Below are 27,573 nucleotides of genomic sequence, written 5' to 3'. Positions count from 1 at the left end.
AGATTTACATTCATGTGGTTTGTGGCACAAGTTCCTTTTCCCTCTAGTGTCATTTTCTTCACTTGTCTAGAAGCCTTTGCTGTAAGCCCCTTCAAGGGACATCAGGTTTCCACTCACAGTCTCTTGGAAACCCGTTTGGTTTTCATTCTTACTCTTCTCTACTTCTCACTCTTACTCTTCTTTCAGGTTCCACCCACCTCCTGGTTCAAAGAAGGTTTAGTTTCAGTTTTTTGGTTTTCTTTTTTAATGGCAGCACCCCATTTTAATGTCAGTATCTGTGCCAGTTATTTATTGCCATATAATAAACCATCAAAAAACCTAGTGGCTCAAAACAGCATTTATCTTGTTCACAAATCTTTGGACAAGGCTGAGTAAGACCAACTCATTTCTTCTTCATTTGGCATCACCTAGGATGACTGGAAACTGGGAACTAGAATCATCTAAAACCTTGTTCATGCACATGTTTGGCTGTTGAGGCTGGCTTTTGGCTAGGATGTTAGCTTGGGCAGTCTCAGCTGGAATATTTGCATGAAGACTCTCTAGGTACCCTGGGCTTTCCCACAACAGCTGGATTCTAAGGGGGAGGTTTCCTAGAAGAAGAAAGTCATATGGAAGCTATATCACATTTTCTTACCTCACCTTAAAAATCACACAGCAGCTCTTCCATATTCTGTTCACTAGGAACCAGTTACTAAGGCCAGCACATATGAAAGGGAGGGATTGTCACGGGAGAAGTGTCAGTTTATAAACCCACCACATCCACTTGTCTTTCCATTCATATTTAAAGGAAAGGAGTTCTTCCCAACTCAGCATCACTGAAACTCCAGCAAGTTTTTTGGTTGTTTTCATTGCTTAGTATATTCTCTTAGTTTGTGGGAAGTATCAAAGGATTGTAACACTGTCGAGTTAAAGAATATTTTTTAATCCAAAAATATATGAATCATCTCACTAAATTTTTCCCCACTACTATTTTTCTTTTTTACTGAGAGATGTGATTTCTTAATCTTGTGAATCATTTCTCCTCAGAATGCAATTCAAATTAGCATAAGACATTTGTAATTCAGAAAAAAGGCTTATGGCAATAGAATCAGCATTTATAGATTCATTAATTAGAGTCTTATTTTCAATGTCTTATTTTGGTAAGCATTTATTGGCTCAGACCTACATAAGTCAATATGGTATTCCTAAAACTTCTTTAAAAATTATGGAGTACATGGGCACCTGGGTGGCTCAGTTAAGTGCCTTTGGCTTGGGTCGTGATCCTGGGATGCTGGGATTGAGCCACATGCTTGGCTTCCTGATCAGTGGGGAGTCTGTTTCTCCCTCTCCCTGCTCTTGTGCTCTTGCTGTCTTGCTCTCTCTCCCTCTCAAATACAGATATAAAATTTTTAAAAATATTATGGGGCATTAAGATGAGGGAAGGGTTAAGAGACTTTCTACTAAGACGTGACTTACAGTTATCTTATGGAGGAAAAATCTGAAACAATCAGAAAAATAAAAGTATAACAATTAAATAGAAATGTGTGGCAAAGAGGATGACAGCAGAGATCGATTTTAGCAACTCTTAGTGGTTTGAATTTTGTTCTTCATTTTCTGAGTTATTTGAGGTTCTGCATTCCAAGACTGTACTACAATATAGATAATGTTTTGTTGAAAATGAACTTATTTTAAGATTTGAGCACCTGCCCGGAGCAGTCAGTAATGTATGTGACTCTTGATCTTGGGGGTGTGAGTTCAAGCCCCATATTTGGTGCAGATATTTAAAATCTTTGAAAAAATTTTGGGCTCTTAGTTTTGCATTAGACTCTTTTCACTTTACTTCCAAACTGTATTATTTTATTCATGCAGGTGGATGATCTTACAGCAAGAAACCAGGTTCTTTTTAAGGAATTATCATCTATGAAAGAAATACAAACAAAATGTGAAGAGCTAGAAAAGAATAAAAAGAAGTTGGAACAACAAGTAGTAAAGCTCAGAAGTTGTGTAGAAGTCAACATGTTAAAATATAGTGAAATGGAACAATATAAACGGGATTTTGAAGAAACTACAAGATTGAACGTAGCAGAAAAATTAAAAGAAGTTGATCTATTTTTAGAGGTTAATTTATTTGTCTATAAAATGTTTTAATTCATTTAACTGCAAATTACATTTTGGTTATATGCAGTGTAGAGTTTTCCTCTACTTCCTTTATAGCAATTTGGTAAATTTCTGGAATCATTTGTTCCTTCCCTTTAAAATTTTTAGTTTTCATTATTATTCACACTAATTGATCTTTCAGAATGATTCACTGTAGAAAGTCATTTTATTTTTTAAGACCAGTTAGTATAAAACAAGGCGATTGAGAGGAAAAGAAAAAACTGTGCTTTAAAAATTTTGATCATGTGGTACATGGGTGGCTCAGTCAGTTGCTTGTTTGGGCTCCATTCTGGGCATTCCTACATAAAAGAAGAAATGGTACCATACTTGGATTATTCCTTTTTTTAAAATATTAATTATCTTATTTACTTATTTGGAAAGCAGGAGTGGGGGATGGACAGGTAGAGAGAAAATTCCAGGCATATTTCATGCTGAGTAGGACACAGGGCTTTATCCCAGGACCCTGAGAACACTAGCAGAAACCAAGCGTCAGGCACTCAGATGACTGAGTCAGCCAGGCACTCCAGGTACCTCTCTTATTCTTAAGTTGTATTGTTCACTTTTTAAAAATTTAAATGATTTTATTATTCTTTGAATTATCAGATTGCATGAGCTCTAATGTAAGAATGAACATTATTCACATTTAATTCAGGTTCACATTAGTGATAAATATTTTACATTTCAGCTTTTTTTTTTTCACTTTAAAAATTTCTCTCTGAATCATTGACACAAAACTAAAAGAAAGAAATATACTGTAATTACCCAGGTTGTAACAATTTTAAAACTATGCTTTTGATTTGCTTTAGATGCAAGTAGCATTTCAAGAAAGCTTAGCACAGGTAAGAGAAAAAAATTATGCTTCAGGAAGACGTCAAATGGAACTCAGAATTAAAGAGCTGGAATTTGAATTATCCAAAATGAAAAATTCTCAAGATGCTACTCAAACAGAATTGGACTTATACAAGCACCTCTACCAAGAAGAAGTAACACATCGAATGTCATTGACAAATGAACTGAACAAGTAAGTTAAAACAATCATAGAAAGTAGAGTTAGCTTATTAATTTGCCTCTAAACCATACTTTTTATGGAGCCATGTTAATGAGATCAGTAGTAAGTGAAAGCCAACTAGATAGTATAATTTTGAAAAATGATGTTTGTAAATGAACTTATTGTCGAAATGCTTGTCCAAGTCAGTTTGAATTTCTCTCTCTCTCTCTCTCTCTCTCTCTCTCTCTTTTTTTTTTTTTTTGGTTTTAAATGATTTTATTTTTTTCCGTTGCATATTTTCAGTTAATCTGATCTCCTAGTCTTTAAACTAATTGTTGGAAGGTTTATAATTTAGACAGCATATTATTACAAAATTGTCAGAATTACCCTAAATAGAAATGAGTTTATTAATAATTATTTATCAATGTTAGTTTATTTTTGGAAGAGTACATCTTTAACCCAAAATGTCAAGATGGAAATGGTAGATTCCACCCCCAGTACCTTGGTATCTGTGTTATAACCTAATTGCCTCTGGAGCTGTTTCAGTTCTTTCTGATCACAACCCTGCCATCTACTTGTCCTCTAGCAATTGTTCATCTAAATTTTTCCTCAGTGCCAAATGCTCAATCTCTCTGAGGTAATGTGTGAAATGTACAAGAGTGGTGAAAGCCAATGCTTGAAAAATGTCTTTGAGGGATTTTTAAAATTTTTATTTTCCTTTAAATATTTTACATATTTATTTGACAGAGAGAGAGAGAGCAAGTGAGCACAAGCAGAGGGGAGCAACAGGCAGAGGGTGAGGGAGAAGCAGCTCCCTCAAGCAGGGAGCCCAGTGTGGGGCTCAATTCAAGGACTGTGGGGTCCTGACCTGAGTTGAAGGCAGATGGTTAACTGACCGAGCCACCCAGACCCCCAGGATTGTTTATTTTTGCAGCTCTAAACTTGTTTACTAAGTATAAGTATGTATCATGGCATCCCCAAGAATCTTTTAAGTACAACCATTCCAGAAGGCAGCAGGTATAACCTGTTAGTCCATGAACATCACTGATAGCCATTTCTCTCCCTCCTTAATTTGAATTACTTGTTAGTTAGGAACCCTAGAAATATATGTACTTCTTTAGAACAGTTTTAAACCTATAATTTTACATAGTGGGTCTTCTCTGTCACATTTACCATGTTAAAACACTATTTAATGGCACATTCTGTTTACTATTATGGAAACTTAAAAAATGCAAGTAATTTAGGACTGATTCGGGGAGAAATGAAATACTAAGCATTGTGTTTTGTTATCTGAACAGGACTAGTGCGGTCAATATGAGGCCAGCCCCATATCTGCCTTATGGCATAAATGTTAATAATAATAGCTCGCTATTCAATAGAGATTTTTCTCTAAGAGAAAACATGGTGATTGGTACCTCAAACTCAAGGCGTTCAAGTAATGACATCGATACTTACATCACCAAGGTTAGTTATATTATTTTTCCTTTTTTTCCTTGGGTTTCAGATTCCTGATATAATTTTTGTTTTTAATTTGGTAAAATTCTGAGTTGTTTAGCTAACTAATACACACTAAGTAAAAGTCATAATTATTTGTGCTAATAAAGAAATGAGACAGAAATTTTGATTTTTTTCTTAGATCCTGGAACTCTTACTTTCAAGAGATACCTATTATAACCTTTATCAATAAATATAACTAAACTGACATTTTATTTTTTTTCAAGATTTTATTTATTTTAGAGAGAGAGTGTACAAGAGGGGGAGAGAGTGTGAGATTCTCAAGCAGACTTCCTGCTGAGTGTGGAGCCCTCCATGGGGCCCAGTCTTACAATTCTAAGATCATAACGTGAGCCAAAAACAAGAGTCAGACACTTGACTAAGTTACCCAGGCACCCCAAAATGGACACATTTTAAATTTATTAAAAACCTACATCTAAATTCGATTTTAGAAAGTAACTTTTATTGCTCACTAATGAAATTTATACTTAGATGCTTTGATTAATTTCCTGGTTGGCAATGGTTCATAACAATTGTATAGTTTGCTATTACCCATTATTCCCACCCCTATGTATAAGTGAACAATAAGAATCCAAACACATAATCACATATGGATATTTATTATTTAAAAGAGCCTATGATAAGTCCTTTTTATGAATAAAATAAAATAAAATAAGAGATTAATTTTTCTTTTTCAGTTGTAATTGCTGTCATTTTCTCACCTGAGAGTACATCCTTAATTGTTGTGTTACTTGGAGCATTTTTTAAAACTTATAACACTTCTATTTCAATTTTTACAAAATGTCCTGCTGAGCAATTGGTAGAGCATTTTCTAAATCGCTAAATCAAATCAAACAGATACAGGATTCTTCTTCTCTCTCTCTCTCTTTTTTTTTTAGAGAGATAGAGAGGGTGAGAGAGAGTACATGCAAGCTGGCAGTGGGGGGTGAGGTGCAGAGTGTAAGCAGGCTGCATACTCAGTGCAGAGCCTGATGCAGGGCTCAGTCTCAACAATCCCGAGATCATGACCTGAACCAAAGTCAAGATCAGATCCTTAACTGACTGAGCCACCCAGGTGCCCCACAACTGGAATTTTAAAAATGAAGTTCAGAAATATCTACCTTGGCATCACTTGAATGACTGATGACTAAGATGGGAATAATAGGGAGTCTTTAAGTAGCAGCTGGTTTCCATTGTGTATCATTGTTATTAAAATATCCATTTCAATCAATGTACATAGGTTTATGGTTTTGAAAGTATATTCATGGTCTTACTAATGTAGACAAAAGTAGCATAGGCTCATGGTAAGTGAGGCCTCAATCTTGTTTTTTCATTTGGTTTACTTATTGTCTTGCTCTCATCCCTCCTAATTTGAGGACTTTCTTTAGTGATCACAATGAAGTTCATATATAACATCCCATGCATATAGAAGTCTTTAAGTTGATGGTTACTTAAGTTCAAACACATTTTAAAAACACTACATTTTTCCACCCCACCTTGTTTTATGTATTTGATGTCTTAGTTTACATCTTTTTATTTTGTGTATCTCTGAACTAATTACTGTAGATACAATTGTTGTTACTACTTTTGTCTTTTAACATTCATACCGACTTTATAAAACTGATCTATTACTTTTATTGTATGTTTGCATTTACTAAGAAAACTCTTTCATAATTTTCTTATTTCTAGTTATGGCCTTGTCTTTCTTTCTTCTTTCTTTCTTTTAATCTATTTTTGAGAGCAAGCAAGAGAGAACACAGATGGGAGGGGAGGGCCACAGAAAGAGGGAGAAGCAGACTCCCTGAGCATGGGGCCTGGTGTGGGGCTTGATCCTAGGAGGTCCCTTAACCTGTCCTCATTTTAAAAATTTTCTTGTCTTTTTGTTTTTTGGCTTGGATGGCTTCTGCTGCCCTGTCCCGTAGATCACTGATCTGTTCATCTGCAGCTTTTAATCTGCTGTTGATTCCCTCTGGTGTATTTTTTCTTTTCAGTTATTGTATTTTTCAGCTCTGATTGGTTCTTCATTATATTTTCTCTTTGTTGAGATTCTCGCTGAATCCATCCATTCTCCAAAGTTTGCTGAGCATTTTTATGACCATTTCTTTGAACTCTTTATCAGGGATATTAGTTATCTCTGTTTCATTAGTTATTTTTCTGAAGCATTGTATTGTTCTTTCATTTGGAACATATTCCTCTATCTCCTCATTTTGTCTTACTTTCTGATTATTTCTTAAATTGTTCTTTTCAGCTTTTTTCCCTCTTTAACGTATGTTGCTTTGAATAATGAATGTTAGGTATAAAGTCAAGGAAGAAGAAACCATTTCTAAGTATTGTCTGATCATTTTTCTTGTTGGAACTATTGTGGAGTAGGTGGCAGATGACATTGCTCTTCTTTTTCTGAGTTGAGAACACAGGAGTCAGGCAGCTGGAGACAAGCTTAGTGACTTGAATACATAGTAACAACTTGGAGGATCTGTCTTAGGTATGTAGCCACAGCGAACTTCCTAATACTTTATTTCAAATTAGGCACTTCCACACAGAGTTGTAAATGGAAGGAACAGATGTTTGATGCCCATCCCACAAAGATGAAAGGCAGACCTCAATTCATGTTACTATGGCAGGCATAGTTTTACAAAGAAGAGATTTGGAAGCACATAGCATTGCTTAGTGCCTTCTCCCAAATTCACCCACTAGGTAAATCTCCTTTCCTGTCATGAAGAAGGTAAAGAAGTGTTCTCACATGGAAATGAAGGTTTACCTATAATTTCTGAGTGGATTTAATTTATAATTAAAGTTAATCGTGTCTTTTGTACATATGAACTAATGGAGAAGCTAGATGGCAAAGAGAAATCTGTTCAGTGTTTTAAATTTTGCTATAAATAACTCACAACATAGGTAACTCATTTGTTGATTGATTTTGATAAACCAAGTTTTATTTGAAGGAAATGAATAATTCTTTCAAGGAAGAATTTCCTCAGTTTCAGGTTCTTTCATTCAATTAAAGATTTTCTTCTTCAAGTTCTGTGTCCCTTCAAGTTAAAAAAAATTGTGCTTATAGGGCACCTGGGTGTCTCAGTGGGTTAATCCTCTGCCTTCGACTCAGGTCATGATCCTGAGATCATGATCCTGAGGTCCTGGGATTGAGTCCCACACTGGGCTCGCTGATCAGCAGGGAGCCTGCTTCTTCCTCTCTCTCTGCCTGCCTCTCTGCCTACTTGTGATTTCTCTCTCTGTGTGTCAAATAAAAATCTTTAAAAAAATTTATGCTTATAAATTGAATATATTGACTGTTACTAATAGGAGTTAAGGTAACTTCCTTCCTTTATTTCTGTTCATGACTGTAAAAAATTATGGTTAGAAAGCTGTTTTCTGCCTAATGCTTTAACTTTATTGAACCACATGACAAAGGTTTATGTATTCATTTTCTTTGAGTTCTAGTTAAAAATGCATGTATTTTTCCTGAATATGAGAAAAGAACTCTCATAAAACACTAGGCTCAGTAAGAACTAAAACACATGCCTGGCTTGCAATGAGGTGGTTTTTTGACCTCAGGCAAACTACAATCTTTCTGAAGCCTTTTTGTCTCTTATGTAAAATTAGGGACTTTGACTAAGTTAGTGACTTTTATACTGCTGGGGGAAAATTTTTTTTTTAAAGATTTTATTTATTTATTTGACAGAGAGAGATCACAAGTAGGCACAGAGGCAGGCAGAGAGAGAGGAAGGGAAGCACACCCCCTGCCGAGCAGAGAGCCCAATGCAGAACTCAATCCCAGGGCCCTGAGATCATGACCTGAGCTGAAGGCAGCAGCTTAAACCACTGAGCAACCCAGGTGCCCTGGGGAAAAATTTTTTTCCCAAAGAATAGAACTTAGCTTTAAAAAAATATATATTTATTTTCAGCATAACAGTATTCATTGTTTTTGCACCACACCCAATGCTCCACGAAATCTGTGCCCTCTCTAATACCCACCACCTGGTTCCCCCAACCTCCGACCCCCCGCCCCTTCAAAACCATCAGATTGATTTTCAGAGTCCATAGTCTGGGTATTTACCTTAAAGATAGAGATATAGTGAAAAGAAGGGCCATCTGCACCCCAATGTTTATAGCAGCAATGGCTACGGTCGCCAAACTGTGGAAAGAACCAAGATGCCCTTCAATGGACGAATGGATAAGGAACACATGGTCCATATACACTATGGAGTATTATGCCTCCATCAGAAGGATGAATACCCAACTTTTGTAGCAACATGGACGGGACTGGAAGAGATTATGCTGAGTGAAATAAGTCAAGCAGAGAGAGTCAATTATCATATGGTTTCACTTATTTGTGGAGCATAACAAATAGCATGGAGGACAAGGGGAGATGGAGAGGAGAAGGGAGTTGAGGGAAATTGGAAGGGCAGGTGAACCATTTTGCATTAAACTGTATTATATAAAACAGAGACAAGTAGACCTGTTTAGCTAAAGGAGAAAGGAGACTACACCTATAGACTTCCTTGTCCCTCAATCCTGCTATGTCCCATTGGACCCTAAGATTTCTATGAGCCATAGTTTGAAAACTAACAGTTATGAGAAAATCCTTCTAGTTAATAATTCTTTGAATTAAAATTTGCTGATACATTGAACATTGTTTTTCTGTGTATGATTTTCTTACCCTCCTAATTTTTTGATAAATGGAAAAGTATAAATAAAATTGCAAATGCGTTCTCCTTATTAGTGGACTTCAAGCTATTTCTACATCTAAACACAGTTCTCTCCAGGAAATAAAGGTCACAGAAGTAAATATTTAGGAAATTATGGGGGAAAAGATAGTAACATTACATTGGTAATTCCTTGTCATGTCATATAAAAATATTTTATATTTTACATAGTATTGATTAATGGTATTATAAAATTGCTTCAATAAAAGTTTTTCCCATCAAGTGGTATTGAGTTATTAGTTTTAAAAGGCTGTCTAGTAATATTGTCAGATTATTAATTTTATAAGGCCTGAATAGAATGGTATTGTCAAAAAATGTTATGATTCCTCAAAAAATTAAAAATAGAAATGCAGTACAATTCAGTAATTCCACTACTGGGTATTTACCCAAAGAAAATGAAAACACTAATTTGAAAAGTTATATGCACCCCTATGTCTTTTGAAACATTATTTACAATAACCAAAGTATGGAAGCAACCTCAGTGTCCATCAATAGATGAATAGATGAATAAAGAAGATGTGATATATATATATATATATATATTCAGCTATAAAAAAGAATGGGATCTTGCCATTTGTGACAACATTGATAGACCTAGTATTATGCTAAGTGAAATAATGCAGAGAAAGGCCTATACCATATGATTTCGCTTCTGCATGGAATCTAAAAAACTAAACTACTAATAGCCTACTGGTGACTGGAAGCCTTACTTATAACATAAATAGTTCATTAACACAGGTTTTGTACATTACATATATTATATACTATATTCTCACAATAAAGCTAGAGAAAAAATGTTAATGAGAAAAACATAAGAGAAAATACACTAAAATACAGTATCAAAAAAAGTCCATGTGTAAGTAGACCTGCACCATTCAAACCCATGTTGGTCAAGAGTCAGCTGTATATTATAAGTATTCCCATTTAGAATTTTCTTACACATGAAAGGTATCCTCTCTCTGAATGCCCAAGATGTGGTCTAATGTAGGGTACCAAGCGGTGCCTGGGTGTCTTACCTGGTTAAGTGACTGCCTTCAGCTTAGCTCATGATTCCTTGGTCCTGGGATAGAGCCCCACTTCAGGCTGTCTGCTAAGTGGGGAGTCTGCTACTTCCTCCCCCTCTGCCTCTTCCCCAACTCATGCTCTCTATCTCTCATTTTGTCTCAAATAAATAAATAAATAAATAAATAAATAAATAAATAAAATTGCTGGCATAAACATTGGTGTTCAGGTGCCCCTTTGGATCAATATATTTATATCTTTGAGATCAACCCATAGTAGTGCAATTGCTGTGTCGTTGGGTATCTCTATTTTCAGCTCTTTGAGGATCCACCATACTGTTTTCCAGAGTGGCTGTATCAGCTTATATTCCTACCAACAGTGTAAGCGGTTTCTGCTTTCTCTGCATGCTTGACAACATCTGTTGTTTCCTGACTTGTTCATTTTAGCCATTCTGACAGGTGTGAGATAATATATCATTGTGCTTTTAATTTGTATTAATTTCCCTGATGCCAAGTGATGTTGAGCATTTTTTTCATGTCTGTTGCCCATTTGTGTGTCTTCTTTGGAGAAATGTCTGTTCATTTCTTCTACCAATTTCTTGACTGGATTGTTTGTTTTTCGGGTGTTGAGTTTGATAAGTTCTTTATGGATTTTGGATACTAGCCCCTTATCTAATATGTTCAATTGCAAATATCATTTTCCATTCTGTACGTCATCTTTTTATGTTGTCAGGTGCTTCCTTTGCTATGCAAAACCTTTTTATCTTGATGAAGTCTTTGTTTCCCTTGCCTTTGGAGATGTTTGTAGCAAGAAGTTGCTTTGGCCAGAGTCAGAGAGAATACAACCTGTGTTCTCTTTTAGGATTTTTTTTTTAATTTTTTCAATTTATTTATTTTCAGAAAAACAGTATTCATTATTTTTTCCACCACACCCAGTGCTCCATGCAATCCGTGCCCTCTATAATACCCAACACCTGTTACCCCAACCTCCCACATCCCCGCCACTTCAAACCCCTCAGATTGTTTTTCAGAGTCCATAGTCTCTCATGATTCACCTCCCCTTCCAATTTACCCCAACTCCTGTCTCACATGTAGGTCTTACATTCATTTTGAATCTTATTTTTGTGTGTGGTGTAAGAAGATGGTCCAGTTTCATTCTTCTACTTGTGGTTGTCCAGTTTTCCCAACACCATTTGTTGGAATGACTGTCTTTTGTTCCATTGGACATTCTTTCCTGCTTTGTCACAGATTAGTTGACCATAGAGTTGAGGGTCCATTTCTGGGCTCTCTATTCTGTTCCATTGACCTGTGTGTCTGTTTTTGTGCCTATACCATACTGTCTTGATGATGACAGCTTTGTCATAGAGCTTGAAGTCCGGAATTGTGATGCCACCAGCTTTGGTTTCCTTTTTTGACATTCCTTTGGCTATTTGACGTGTTTCCTGGTTCCATACAAATCTTAGGATTATTTGTACCAGTTCTGAAAAAAATGCTGATGGTATTCTGATAGGGATTGTGTTGAACGTATAGATTGCTCTGGGAAGCATAGACATTTTAACAGAATTTGTTCTTCCAATCCATGAGCATGGAAGGTTTTTCCATTTCTTTGTGTCTTCCTCGGTTTCTCTCGTGAGTGTTTGATAGTTTATCGAAGAGGCAAGTACCGATCCCTTGCCTCTTTGGTTGGGTTTATTCCTAGGTATCTTAATGGTTTTTGGTGCAATTGTAAATGGCTTTGACTGCTTAATTTCTCTTTCTTCTATCTCATTGTTGGTGTATAGAAATATAACTGATTTCTGTGCATTAATTTTATATCCTGCCACTTTGCTGAATTCCTGTAGGACTTCTAACAATTTTAGGGTGGAGTCTTTTGGGTTTTCTACATAGAGTATCACATCATCTGCAAAGAGTGAGAGTTTGACTTCTTGCTGATCCAGATGCCTTTATTTCTTTTTGTTGTATGATTGCTGAGGCTAGGGCCTCTAGTACTATGCTGAACAACAGTGGTGAGAGTAGCCATTTATGCCGTGTTCCTGACCTTAGGAGTGAAGCTCTCAGTTTTTCCCCATTGAAAAACAATACTCGCTGTGGGCTATTTGTAGATGGCTTTATGATGTTGAGGTATGTTCCCTCTATCCCTGCACCATGAAGAGTTTTAATCAAGAAGGGATGCTGTACTTTGTCACGTGGTTTTTCTGCCACTATTGAGAGTATCATATGGTTCTTGTTCTTTCTTTTATTAACATATTGTGTCACATTGATTGAGTTGTGGATGTTGAACCACCCTTGCAGACCAGGAACAAATCCCACTTATTCATGGTGAATAATCCTTTTAATGTACTGTTGGATCCTGTTGGCTAGTATCTTGGTGAGAATTTTTGCATCTGTGTTCATCAGCAGTATTGGTTTGTAATTCTCATTTTTGGTGGGGTCTTTGTGTGGTTTTGGGATCAAGGTAATGCTGGCCTCATAGAGTTTAGAAGTTTTCTGTCCATTTTTATTTTTTGAGACAGCTTCAGAAGAATAGGTGTTCATTCCTCTTTAAATGTTTGGTCGAACTCTCCAGGGAAGCCATCTGTCCCTGGAGTTTTCTTTGTTGGGAGATTTTTGATGACTGCTTCAGTTTCCTTGCTGGTTATGGGTCTGTTCAGGTTTTTCTGTTACTCTTTCTTCCAGATTGCCTAATTTGTTGGCAAATAGTTGTTCATTATACGTTCTCAAAATTGTGTTTCCTTGGTGTTGGTTGTGATCTCTCTTCTTTCATTTGTGATTTTGTTAATTTGGGTACTTTCTCTTTTCTTTTTGAAAAGTCTGGGCAGGGGTTTATTGATCCTATTCTTTCAAAGAGCCAGCTCCTAGTGTTGCTGTGTTCTACTGTACTTTCCGTTTCTTTTTCATTGATTTCTGCTCTGGTTATTATTAATTCGCCTCTCCTGCGGGATTTAGGCTTTCTTTGCTGTTGTTTCTCCAGGTCCTTTAGGGGGAAGGTTAGGTTGTATATTTATGACCTTTCTTATTTCTTGAGAAGGCTTGTATTGCTCTATACTTCCCTCGTCAGGACTTCCTTGGCTGCATCCCAAAGATTTTGAATGGTTGTGTTTTCAAATTCCTTTGTTCCATGAATTCTTTTACTTGTTCTTTAACTTCCTGGTTGACCCATTCATTCTTTAGTCGGATGCACTTTAACCTCTGTGTATTTGAGTTCTTCCCAAATTTCCTCTTGTGATTGAGTCAAGCTTGAAGCGACTGTGTTCTGGAAATATGCAGGGAATGATCCCAAACTTTTGGTACTGGTTGAGACCTGATTTGTGACCCAATATGTGATCTCTACTAAAGAAAGTTCCCTGTGCACTGGAGAATATGTATTCTGTGGCTTTGGGATAGAGTGCTCTGAATTTATCTGTGAAGTCCATCTGGTCCAATGTGTCATTCAAACCCCTTGTGTCCTTGTTTATCTTCTGCTTAGATGACCTGTCCATTGCAGTGAGTGAGGTGTAGAAGTCCCCTATTTATTGAATCATGCTCGATGTGTTTCTTTAATTTTGTTATTAGTTGGCTTATGTAATTGGCTGCTCCTATGTTAGGAGCAAAAACTCTTGACAATCGTTAGATCTTCTTTTTGGAGAGATCCTTTAATTATGATAGTGTCTTTCCAAATCTCTTATGATGTCCTTCGGCTTAAAATCTAATTTATCTGATAGAAGGATTGCCACCCTGGCTTTCTTTTGATGTCAACTAGCATGGTAAATTGTTTTCCACCCCCTCGCTTTCAATCTGGAGGTGTCCTTGGGTCTAAAATGAATCTCTCGCAGATAGCATATTGATGGGTCTTGCTTTTTTTATCCAATCTGATACCCTATGTCTTTTGATTGGGGAATGTGGCCCATTAATTTTCAGGGTATTATCGAAAGATATGAATTGAGTTGCCATTGTATTACCTGTAATGTCATTGTTTCTGTAGATTGTTTCCTTTCTAGTGTATCTCACTTTGAGGCTCTCGCTTTGCTTAAAGGATCCCCATTACTATTTCTTGCAGGGCTGGTTTGGTGGTCACAGTTTTTTTAGTTTCTGTTTGTCCTGGCAACTCTTTATCTTTCCTTCTATTTTGAATGAGAACCTTGCTGAATAAAGTATTCTTGGCTGCATATTGTTCTGGTTTAGCACCCTGACTATACCTTGCCAGTCTTTTCTGGCATGTCCTGAGCTGCTTTCTGGATTTTCTCTTTGTCTCTGAAATTTGCAAGCTTCACTACTATATGTCGAAGTGTTGGCCTATTCTTATTGATGTTGAAGGGGGTTCTCTGTGCCTCCTGGATTTGAATGCCTTTTTCCTTCCCTGGATTATGGAGGTTCTCTGCTATAATTTCTCTGATATACCTTCTGCCACACCTCCTTTCCTCCTCTTCTGGGATCCCAGTTATTCTAATATTGTTTTGGTTTATGGTGTCACTTATTTCTTGAATTCTCCCCTCGTGATCCAGTAATTGTTTATCTATCTTTTTTTTTTATCAACTTCTTTATTCTTCATCATTTTGTTTTCTATCTCACTAGTTCTTTCTGTTTCGTTTATCCTACCCGTTAGAGCCTCCAATTTTTTAAATTTGAAATAGTTAATATTTATTAGTTAATTATAGCTCAGTAAGTCTATAAAAGATAAGAAGTGTTTTATTTCACCATTACCCATTATGTATGTGATGAATTTTTAAAATTTCTATTCAGTTAGCTGATACATGATATATCAGTTTCAGATATAATGTTCAGTTAACCATCAGTTGTATATAATACCCAGTGCTTTACACATCACCTGCCCTCTTTCATGCCCATCACCCAATTACCTACCCCATCCTACCTCCTCTTCAGCAAACATCTGTTTTATTTTCCTATAGTTGAGACTCTCATGATTTGTCTCCCTCTTTGATTTCTTCTATTTAGTGTTCCCTCCCTTCCCTTATGATTCTATGCACTGTTTCTTATATTCCCCATATGTATGAAACAATAAGATAATTGTCTTTCTGTTATTGACTTATTTCTCTCAGTATAGTGACCTACATTTCCATCTACATCAATGTAAATTGTAAGAATTCATCCTTTTTGATGGCTTTGTAATATTCCATTGTATTTATATATACACCACATCTTCTTTATCCATTCCTCTGTTGATGGACATTTGGGTTCTTTCCACAGTTTAGCTATTGTGGAGATTGCTTCTATAAACATTGGTGTCCAGGTGCCCCTTCAGATCAGTATGTTTGCATCTTTGGGGTAAATACCTTGCAGTACAATTACTGGGTCATATTTTTAACTTCTTGAGGAAACTCCATACTGTTTCTGGAGGCAGAGCCTCCATTTTTTTTATTGCATCTCCTTAATAACCTTTTGATTTCAGCTTGGTAATATTTTTGTTCTTTTATTTCTGCAGAAAGGGATTCTCCAGTGTCTTTTGTGCTTTGTTCAAGCCCAGCTAGTATTTTCATAGTTGTTATTCCATGTTCTAATTCTGTCATCTTACTTATATCCATACTGATTAGGTCCCTGACAGTCAGTAGTACCTCCTGTTCTCTTATTTCAGGTGAGTTTTTCCATCTAGTCATTCTGTCTAGAGAAGAACAGAAAACGAGAGAACAAAATACTAAAATAACAACAACCCCAGAGAAATAAAATTTTACCAATCAGAAGAGACCAGAAACCAAAATAAATAAATAAATAAAATAAAAATTAAAAAAGAGAGAGAATATAATCAGGTGATGAGAACAGAACAATACACTAGATTCTGTGTATATTTTAGTCTGTTTGCTGGAGGAAACTACATCCCAAAATTGTAAAGAAAGAAAAAAATATATATAATCAAAAATAAAGTTAAACACTATGAAAGGATAGAATGTAACTATAAAAATTGAAATAAAAAAATTTAAAAACCCGAGTTGATAAAATGAGAAATTAGTTGAAATGGAAAAAAAAAAAAAAGAAAATTAAACTAGAAAGATTAAGGAGCCATGAGTCCTATATAGTATTTTCCCCCAGCACTAGAGTTTTGGAGTTCTCTATGATTGGTTAAAGTTGATCCTAGCGCTAAGTTCTTGCTGATTTTCTGGGGGAGGAGCCTTTGAACTTTAGCTGATTCTTGGAGGTCTTCACCCTGGTGGTATTGCACTGCCCTTGCCAGGGGGCAGGCTAAGTAAGGGCTTCCTGATTCCTCTTTGTGGCTTTTGTTCTCTGATGGTTTTCCACACCACTTGAGAGGATTAGAATGAAAATGTGAGCCTCCCAGTGTCCAGCCCTAGAGCTGAAAGTGGGCACACTCCACTCTTCAGGGTGCCCTCACAGAAAATCTGTCAATCACTCTTGTCTCCCTGATTTCTGTATTCACTCTCTGCATGCTCAACCTTTGAACATTTTTATCTCAGCCATGCTACCCCCTTTGGAGTTTCCAAACTTTTTCAGTCTCCTGTGGCAAGCCTTCATGCTGCTCCTACAGGGGAAGGGAGGGAGGTCTTGCCCTGGCTTTTCTGTGTGTTGGGCCCTTACCCTAAGAGCAGTTACCCAACGGGATGTGGTTTGTGGTTAATGGCAACACTGAGCTGAAAGCCCCCTCCTCTGCTCTTTGATTGCATCTGGCTTCCCTGCTAAAACACCTGGGAACTCTCCCATACTCAGGCACCCCATTCTTTCTGTGACCCCAGGGATCCTGAGATCAGGCAGTTCTACCAAGGATTCCGACCTACTTCTCCACCTGAGTGCTTTTCAAACAGGGATGTCTCTCATCAGATTAGACTTATAAAAGTTTCAGTTTGCATGCCACTGCTATATCACTTTCTGATAAGCGGTTTATGCACCCCACCCCACCAACAGTTTATCTTCCCATGTATCACCTTGGATTCACTTCTCCATGCCACACCTCCTACCTTGCAGAACATGGTCACTTTTCTATTTGTAGAATTATAACAGTTCTTTTCTTAGATCTCAGGTTGAGTTCACAGGTGTTCAGAATGATTTGAAAACTCTAGCTGAATTCCAGGGACTGGACAAAACTATGGTCCCCTACGCCTCTGCCATATTCCTCCACTTCCAGAAATTTTGTATATTTAATAGACCAGTATTAATTGTACTTTTTATCAGATTTATCTAAATAGCATTACCTGTATTTCTTCTGTTACCTAAGATTAAAAAACGTAGGGGTTTATTTTATTTATGTGATTATCTTTCTATTTAAGCAATCCCTAACTTAGTCTCTAGTAGTGGTTTTTTTTTATATTAAATTTTTTTTAATTAATTTCTTTTCAGTGTAACAGAATTCATTGTTTATTCACCATACCCAGTGCTCCATGCAATCCATGCCCTCCATAATACCCACCACCTGGCTCCCCCAACCTACCACCCCCAGCCCCTTCAAAACTGTCATTGTTTTTCAGAGTCCATAGTCTCTCATGGTTCATCTCCCCTTCCAATTTCCCTCAACTCCCTTTTCCTCTTGAGAGTCCATTATCATATGGTTTCACTTATTTGTGGAGCATAACAACATGGAGGACATAATAGTGTTATTTTAAGTTCACATTTCATAAGATATATATAATTCCTACAGTAAAGTCTCTTGTTTAACTTGAACATTATAAATAATATTTGACTAATTTCAGGCGCTGCAGGAGTTTGACGAAACTCTAACTAGAGCAGCAAAGGAAGGTATGTTGCCAAATTTCTGAATTAAGGTGGTCATTGATTTCTGAAGTAAACTATGAATACTAAATGGCATTGTTTTTTATTGTTTGGATAATGGTACTATGTTAAAATTTTTAATATATATCTAATAAAATGTAAAACATAAACATAATGAGATATATATTTATTCCTCATTTAGTCATTGTTTCAGACTTAAAAAAAATCTCCAAATGCCTATTTATCTGTTATTTCAAGCTGTAATCTTCCTTCACTTTGGCCATCCCTCTGGAACTGTAAACCTAAATATGTGGGCTTTCTCAAATCCTTGTTTCTGCTAATGATATAAACATCCTCCCCCCCAAAAAAAAGAAGTCTTGTCTTAGGTAATAGTTAAGCAATTATAGTTCAAATAGCTGTCACTTGACAGATGACATTTAAATCTTCAGTCATTGATTTTGTCATTGATTTATCATTTGCCATTGGGTAAAATTCCAAGCTCCATACATGGAATAAAAACACCCAAATCAGTTTGGTTCTTGCCAGATTTTTCAGCCTTCTCTATTTCTAACATTTACCCTACTCTGCGGCTTTGCTCTCCCACCTCTTCAGCATCAACTACTTGCAGTTCCACAAGTGTTCTTTCTCACTCTCTGTGTACATTCTTTGTATATGCATCTTCCCTCTACCTACATGCTTCTTCCCTGTCCTTCAGGTATCAGCTTACATATTCCCTCCACCAAAAAGCAGACAATATTGATAGAAAACTAGGATTTTCCTTCTGTGAGTTCTTATGTTCAACGCTGAAACTTGCCTGCTTGATTTTTCAGTCTGTCCTATATGATCTGCTCTGTTATCATCTTGTAATGAGAAAAACAGAAGCTCTGATATTTATCCACAATAGCTATTACCTCAGTGGGCAACCATGAGCAAAATATATTTAAAAGTGATCTTGTAGAAGCAATCAGGTGGCTTGTTGGTCTGGAAGGTTCCCCTCTCTTCCTAAAGACAGGAGACTTTTCTGCTGGTCGTGACCATAAAAATCAAATGGGCCCTGCCATACTTGACCACAGAGATAAGAATAGATGAATGAGGTAAGCAGGATGGCTGGGAAGTAGGAGTAGGCGCCCTTTCAACCTGTATCCTAAAGTGAGCTGATTACCTTCCAAAGAACTCCAATCACCCACAAAATCAGCCTATATCAGAATTATACACATCTGGATCTCTACCGGAGCAGAAGACGCTAGTGGGCAGTCTTTTTGTTTATCTGTTTTTGTTTGTATACTTCATCAATCTTACCTTGGGGCCCATTTGGGCTGAACCTTCTCTTTTATCTTCCCTTTCTTCCCTGTCTCTCTTTCTCTCTCTTTCTTTTCTTTTCTTTTCTTTTTTCTCTCATTTGGGTAGGGAATCCTGATTGCTCAGAAGCGTTCCCGGGTGCACCTTGACTGCACCACGGTCAATACATCCAGCTACATCCATTCAGCCATCTCTCACCAAGATGACTAGGAGGAGGAATGCCCAACAGAAGAAAAATACAGAGGATGAGCCTTTTGCAATAGAGCTAACAGCTATCAACATAGACAATATGTCAGAAAGAGAATTCAGGCTAACAATTATCCAGGCATAGTTAGGTTGGAGAAAGCCATGAATGATCAAATGGAACCGATTAGGGCTGAATTGAAAGCAAAGAGAGATCATGTTTTCAATGTTAGGGAAGAGCTGAAAGCTACAAGGAATGAGCTTCACAATGCTCTCAATGAGTTCCAATCTAATCTAAATTCTCTCTAAAGCTAGGGTAACTGAGACAGAAGACAGAATTAGTGATCTGGAGGACAAACTTAGAGAAAGAGTCAGGAGGAAGCCTGGAACAAACAGCTTAGAAGCTATGAAAACAGAATCAGGGAAATAAAGGATGCCATGAAACATTTCAATGTCAGAATTATTGGAATCCCTGAAGGGGAGGAGAAAGAAAGAATTCTGGAAGATATAGTGGAACAAGTTCTTCATCAAAATTTTCCCAATCATGCTAATGGAACCAGCATTCATGTACTAGAGGCTGAACGGTCTCTACCCGACTATAGATTCCAGAAAAACATCAAGGCACCTGATAGTCAAATAGAGGAATCATAAATGTAGATATAATCTCTAGAAAGCCGCTAGGTCAAAAAGGCTCCTTACGTACAAAGGAAAGCCCATCAGAAAATGTCAGACCTGTCCACAGAGACCTGGCAAGCCAGAAAGGGCTGGAAAGATATATTCAGGGCACTAAGTGAGAAGAACATGCAGCCAAGTATACTTTATCCAGCAAGAGTGACATTCAAAATGGATGGAGAGATAAAGAGTTTCCAAGACCGGCAAGTCTTAAAAGACTATGCAACCACCAAGCCAACACTGCAGGAAATATTAAGGGGGTTCTGTAAAAGCAGAATGAACCTAAGAATAGCATTGAACAGAAATATAGAGACAATCTACAGAAAGAAAGGCTTCAAAGGTAACACAATGTCAATAAAAATGTATCTATGAATAATCACTCTCAATGTGAATGGCCTAAATGCACCCATAAAATGACACAGGGTTGCAGATTGGATAAAACAACAGGACCCATCCATATGTTGTCTACAAGAGACCCATTTTGAACCTAAAGATACACCCAGACTGAAAATGAAGGGATGGAGAGGCATCTTACATGCCAATGGGCCTCAAAAGAAGGCCGGGGTAGTGATTCTCATATAAGACAAATTAGATTTTAAACTAAAGACTGTAGTCAGAGATACAGAGGGACACTACATCATTCTAAATGGAGTATCCACCAAGATGATCTAACAATTGGAAATATCTATGTCCCCAACACGAGAGCAGCCAATTACATAAGAAAACTGTTAATCAAGATAGTCATTGATATGAATACACTAATCGTAGGAGATCTTAACATGCCTCTCTCAGAAATAGATCATCAAAGTGGAAAATCATTAAAGAAAAAAGAGCATTGAATGACACATTGGACCAGATAGACCTCATAGATATATACAAAACATTCCACCCTAAAACAACAGAATACACATTCTACTCAAGTGCACATGGAACCTTCTCCAGAATAAACCACATACTGGGTCACAAATCAGGATTCAACCGATACCAAAAGACTGAGATGATTCCCTGAACATTCTCAGATCACAATGCTTTGAAACTGGAGCTCAATCACAAGGAAAAGTTCCGAAGGAACTCAAACACCTGGAAGCTAAAGACCACCTTGCTTAAGAATGCTTGGATCAACTAGGAGATCAAAGAAGAACTGAAACAATTCATGGAAACCAATGAGAATGAAGACACTTCACTCCAAAACCTATGGGATACAGCAAAGGAGGTCCTAAGGGGGAAATACATAGCCATCCAAGCCTCCCTCAAAAAAATTGAAAAATCCAGAACACAGCAGCTGTCTCTACACCTCAAAGAACTGGAGAATCAACAACAAATTAAACCAACTCCACACAAAAGAAGGGAAATCATCAAGATTAGAGCTAAAATCACTGAGGTAGAAACCAGAGATGCAGTAGAAAGTATCAATGAAACTAGAAGCTGTTTTTTTGAAAGAGTCAATAAGATCAATAAACCACTGGCCACAGTAATCCAAAATAAAAGAGAGAAAGCTCAAATTCATAAAATTATGAATGAAAAGGGAGAGATCACAATGAATACCAAGAAAGTGGAAACAATCTTCAGAAGTTATTAGCAACAGTTATATGCCAATAACCTAAGCAACCTAGATGAAATGGATGCATTCCTAGAAAAATATAAACTCCCAAAATTGAACCAGGAAGAAATTGAGAACCTGAACAGACCAATATCTAGTAATGAGATTGAAGCAGTGATCAAAAACCTCCCAAAAAACAAGATCCCAGGACCTGACAGATTCCCTGGGGAATTCTACCAAACTTTCAAAGAAGAAATAACACCTATTCTTCTGAAGCTGTTTGAAAAAATTGAAGCAGAAGGGAAATTTCCAGACTCTTTCTATGAAGCCAGCATTACCTTGATCCCCAAACCAGGCAAAGACCCTACCAAAAAGGAGAATTTCTCAACAACATTCTCAACAAGGATCCAACAGCACATTAAAAAGATTATCCACCATGACCAGGTGGGACTCATACCTCGGCTACAAGGATGGTTCAACATTCTCAAATCAATCAATGTGATAGAACAAATTAATAAGAGAAAAGAGAAGAACCACAAGGTCCTCCCAATTGATGCAGAAAAAGCATTTGACAAAATCCAGCATCCGTTCCTGATTAAAATGCTTCAAAGTATAGGGATAGAGGGAACATTCCTGAACTTCATCAAATCTACCTATGAAAGACCCACAGCAAATATCATCCTCAATGGGAAAAAGCTTGCAGCCTTCCCTTTGAGATCAGGAACACAACAAGGATGCCCACTCTCACCTCTCATGTTCAACATAGTATTAGAAGTCCTAGCAACAGCAATCGGACAAGAAAGAGAAAAAAAAATGCATCCAAATTGGCAATGAAGAAGTCAAACTCTCTCTCTCTTTGCAAATGACAAGACTCTTTATATGGAACACCCAAAAGGCACCACCCCCAAACTACTTGAACTCATACAACAATTCAGCAATGTGGCAGGATACAAAGTCAATGTACAGAAATCAGTGGCTTTCTTATACACTAACAATGAAAATACAGGAAGAAAAATTAGAGAATCGATTCCATTTACTATAGCACCAAGAACCATAAGATACCTGGGAATAAACCTAAGCAAAGAGGTAAAGGATCTGTACTCGAGGAACTACAGAAGACTCCTGAAAGAACTCGAAGAAGACATAAAAAGATGGAAGACCATTCCATGCTCTTGGATCAGAAGAATAAACATTGTTAAAATGTCTATACTGCCTAGACCAATCTATACTTGTAATGCCATTCCGATCAAAATTCCACCAGTATTTTTCAAAGAGCTGGAGCAAATAATCCGAAAATTTGTATGGAATCAGAAAAGACCCTGAATCGCTAAGGAAATGTTGAAAAACAAAAATAAAACTGGGGGCATCACATTACCTGATTTCAAGCTTTACTACAAAGCTGTGATCACCAAGACAGCATGGTACTGGCATAAAAACAGACACATAGACCAGTGGAACAGAGTAGAGAGCCCAGATATGGACCCTCAATTCTTTGGTCAAATAATCTTCGACAAAGAATGAAAAAGTATCCAGTGGGAAGAAGACAGTCTCTTCAATAAATGGTGCTGGGGAACCTGGGAAGCAATATGTAGAAGAATGAAACTCGACCATTCTCTTACACCGTACACAAAAATAAACTTAAAAAGGATAAAAGACCCCAACGTGAGACAGGAATACATCAGAATTCCTAGAGGAGAACATACGCAGAAACCTCTTCAATATCAGCCACAGAAACTTCTTTCAAGATAAGTCTCCAAGGGCAAAGGAAACAAAAGTGGAGATGAAGTTTTGGGACTTCGTCAAGATCAAAAGATTCTGCACAGCAAAGGAAACACTCAACAAAACAGGGTTCTCGGAATGGAAGAACATATTTGCAAATGAACGTACAGACAAAAAGTTGATATCCAGGATCTATAAAGAACTCAAACTCAACACACACAAAACAATCATATGAAAAAATGGGCAGAAGATATGAACAGACACTTCTGCAATGAAGACATACAAATCACTATCAGACACATGAAAAAATGTTCATCATCACTAGCCATCAGGGAGATTCAAATTAAAACCACATTGAGATACCACCTTACACCAGTTAGAATGGCCAAAATTAACTAGAGAGGAAACAACATGTGTTGGAGGGGATGTGGAGAAAGGGGAACCCTCCTACACTGCTGGTGGGAATGCAAGTTGGTGCAGTCATTTTGGAGAACAGTGTGGAGATTCCTCAAATTAAAAATAACCCTGCAATTAAAAAATGACCCTGCAATTGCACTGCTGGGTATTTACCCCAAAGATACAGATGTCGTGAAAAGAAGGGCCATCTGTGCACCAATGTTTCTAGCAGCAATGGCCACGGTCGCCAAACTGTGGAAAGAACCAAGATGCCTTTCAACGGAAGAATGGATAAAGAAGATGTGGTCCATATACACTATGCAGTATTATGCCTCCATCAGAAAAGATGAATACCCAACTTTTGTAGCAACATGGACGGGACTGGAAGAGATTATGCTGAGTGAAATAAGTCAAGCAGAGAGAGTCAATTATCATATGGTTTCACTTATTTGTGGAGCATAACAAATAGCATGGAGGACAAGGGGAGATGGAGAGGAGAAGAGAGTTGAGGGAAATTGGGAGGGGAGGTGAACCATGATAGACTATGGACTTTGAAAAACTATCCGAGGGTTTTGAAGGGTTGGGGTTGGGAGGTTGGGGGAACCAGGTGGTGGGTATTGGAGAGGGCACAGATTGCATGGAGCACTGGATGTGGTGCAAAAACAATGAATACTTGGGCACCTTGGGTGGCTCAGTAGGTTAAGCTGGGAACTTCGGCTCAGGTCATGATCTCAGGGTCCTGGGATTGAGTCCCGCATCGGGCTCTCTGCTCAGCAAGGAGCCTGCTTCCTCCTCTCTCTCTCTCTGCCTGCTTCTCTGCCTACTTGTGATTTCTCTCTGTCAAATAAATAAATAAAATCTTTTTAAAAAAATAAATACTGTTATGCTGAAAAAATTATGAAAAAAAGTACGCAGGAGAAAATAAAAATAAAAGTGATCTTGTATTTTATATTGTAGTTGTATTAGACATTTTTCATTCTTCATAACACTCATTAGGCTTCAACTTTGTTTTTTTAGTGACTTTTAATTAAAAATGAATTATTATAGATAAAGACTGTAATTCTTTTTCTTTTCAGCTGCTACTGAATTTGAATTAGGCTTACCTGGTGAGGCCACCTCTTTAGAATCTACTTTTGAAAGACATACAGATTGTGACGACTTAACGAAAGCATACAGAGAGTACTCAGAGTTTCTGAAGCAAAAGTATAGCATCTGAAAGATAAATAGTAAAAATTTATTTACTGGATGTTTACACAACATTTTAATTGTTTCCTATTAAATGTATGATATGCAAAAATCTTTAATAAAGGAAAATATTTCTGGACCATGTGTGTAATGAAAGTTTATATAATATTTTAAGCTATGTTTCTCAGCAGCTAATTAACTTTTAAGCAGATTTTTTATGTGGAAATCAGCATTATGGGTTTTACATGCTCCAGGCTGCCCAAATACAAGCTTTCTTTTTTTTTTTTTTGGGAGACACTTTTCAATTGGTTGCTTACATTTCTGCATTTTTTTAAATTTTTTATTTTTTATAAACATATATTTTTATCCCCAGGGGTACAGGTCTGTGAATCACCAGGTTTACACACTTCACAGCACTCACCAAAGCACATACCCTCCCCAATGTCCATAATCCCACCCCCTTCTCCCAAACCCCCTCCCCCCAGCAACCCTCAGTTTGTTTTGTGAGATTAAGAGTCACTTATGGTTTGTCTCCCTCCCAATCCCATCTTGTTTCATTTATTCTTCTCCTACCCACTTAAGCCCCCATGTTGCATCACCACTTCCTCATATCAGGGAGATCATATGATAGTTGTCTTTCTCTGCTTGACTTATTTCGCTAAGCATGATACGCTCTAGTTCCATCCATGTTGTCGCAAATGGCAAGATTTCATTTCTTTTGATGGCTGCATAGTATTCCATTGTGTATATATACCACATCTTCTTGATCCATTCATCTGTTGATGGACATCTAGGTTCTTTCCATAGTTTGGCTATTGTGGACATTGCTGCTATAAACATTCGGGTGCATGTGCCCCTTTGGATCACTACATTTGTATCTTTAGGGTAAATACCCAATAGTGCAATTGCTGGGTCATAGGGCAGTTCTATTTTCAACATTCTGAGGAACCTCCATGCTGTTTTCCAGAGTGGCTGCACCACCTTGCATTCCCACCAACAGTGTAGGAGGGTTCCCCTTTCTCCACATCCTCGCCAGCATCTGTCATTTCCTGACTTGTTGATTTTAGCCATTCTGACTGGTGTGAGGTGATATCTCATTGTGGTTTTGATAAATACAAGCTTTCTAAACAGCACCCAACCAACCAAGTTTTCATGAATACTTCAGTCATGTTAATTGATAACTTCTTGGTATTTTCCAATTGTTATTACTCCATATGAACGTAGAGATTTAGACAGACATTACTTTGATATATTGCTGCTAAGTTTAATGTCAATGTTTACACGTATTCTAATTTTTATAGTGCCATAATACCTATGTATAAATTTAATTTTAAATACTGATTCTGGGTTGCTTGGGTGGCTCAGTGGGTTGGGCTTCTGCCTTCAGCTAAGATCATGGGACCATGATCCTGGGATCGAACCCCACATCAGGCGCTCTGCTCAGCGGGGAGCCTGCTTCCATCTCTCTCTCCATCTATCTCTCTGCCTACTGGTGATCTCTCTCTCTCTGTCAAATAAATAAATAAAATCTTTTAAAAAATTTAAAAAATAGATAAATAAATAAATACTGATTCATAGCTCTTCCCTCACGTTAAATAAGATTTGCCTAAGGCTTTTCACCTTTTCTGTTTATTTTTTACTTTTATAGAACAGTCTTAAGATTAGAAGAAAAAAAAAGGAACTTTTACCCCAGAACCATTTGCAAGACAATTGTTAAATTATGTCTGATTACCATAGCATTTATATCCTACAAGTCAGTACATTCTGCATAACTACTGTACCACCTTGACAATCAGATAATTAATTCTAATACAGTTGACCCTTGAATAATGCAGGGGTTAAGGTCACCGACCGTTTGCAGTCAGAAATATGTGAATAACTTTTGACTCCCCAAGCACTTGAGTACTAATAATCTGCTGTTGACCAGGAAACTTACATGTACAAAAACAGTTACTTAACCTGTGTTTTGTGTTATATGTATTCCATACTATATTTTTACAGTAAAGTAAGTTATACAAAAGAAAATGTTATTAAAATCATAAGGAAGAAGTTCCAAAAGTTCATTTTCACTTTTGTTTCCTTTGCCTTTGGAGACATCTTGAAAGAAGTTGCTGTGGCTGATATGGAAGAGGTTACTGCCTATGTTCTCCATTGATCTATGTGTCTGTTTTTGTGTCAGTACTACACTGTCTTGATGATGACAGCTTGGTAATAGAGCTTGAAATCTGGAATTGTGATGCTACCAACTTTGGCTTTCTTTTTCAATATTCTTTTGGCTATTTGTGGTCTTTTCTGGTTCCATAAAAAAAAATAGGATTATTTGTTCCATTTCTTTGAAAAAAAAAATGAATGGGATTTTGATAGGGATTGCATTAAATGTGTAGTTTGCTTGAGGTAGCATAAACATTTTCACAATATTTGTTCTTCCAATCCATGAGCATGAAACATATTTCCATTTCTTTGTGTCTTCCTCAATTTCTTTCATGCCTACTTTATAGTTTTCTGAATTTATATTCTTCATCTCTTTGGTTAGGTTTATTCCTAGGTATCTTATGGTTTTTGGTGCAATTGTAAGTGGGATTGACTCCTTAATTTCTCTTTCTTCTG

General features: G+C 37.1%; 1 protein-coding gene across 1 annotated transcript; it reads left to right on the top strand.

The window, feature by feature from the left end:
- The first annotated feature begins 1,914 nt into the window (after nt 1-1,914).
- LOC309857497 (ankyrin repeat domain-containing protein 26-like) lies at nt 1,915-25,095 on the top strand. Its single transcript, XM_082750169.1, has 5 exons — nt 1,915-2,097; nt 2,943-3,157; nt 4,423-4,588; nt 17,954-17,999; nt 24,858-25,095. Exons 1-5 carry the CDS (start codon nt 1,996-1,998, stop codon nt 24,995-24,997), a joined length of 669 nt encoding a protein of 222 aa, XP_082606295.1. The 5' UTR covers nt 1,915-1,995; the 3' UTR covers nt 24,998-25,095.
- The last annotated feature ends 2,478 nt before the right edge of the window (nt 25,096-27,573 follow it).

Source organism: Mustela nivalis (genome assembly GCF_964662115.1).
Source record: "Mustela nivalis genome assembly, contig: HAP1_SCAFFOLD_781, whole genome shotgun sequence".
Taxonomy (NCBI): Eukaryota; Metazoa; Chordata; class Mammalia; order Carnivora; family Mustelidae; genus Mustela; species Mustela nivalis.
This window is presented reverse-complemented; position numbering and strand designations above follow the sequence as displayed.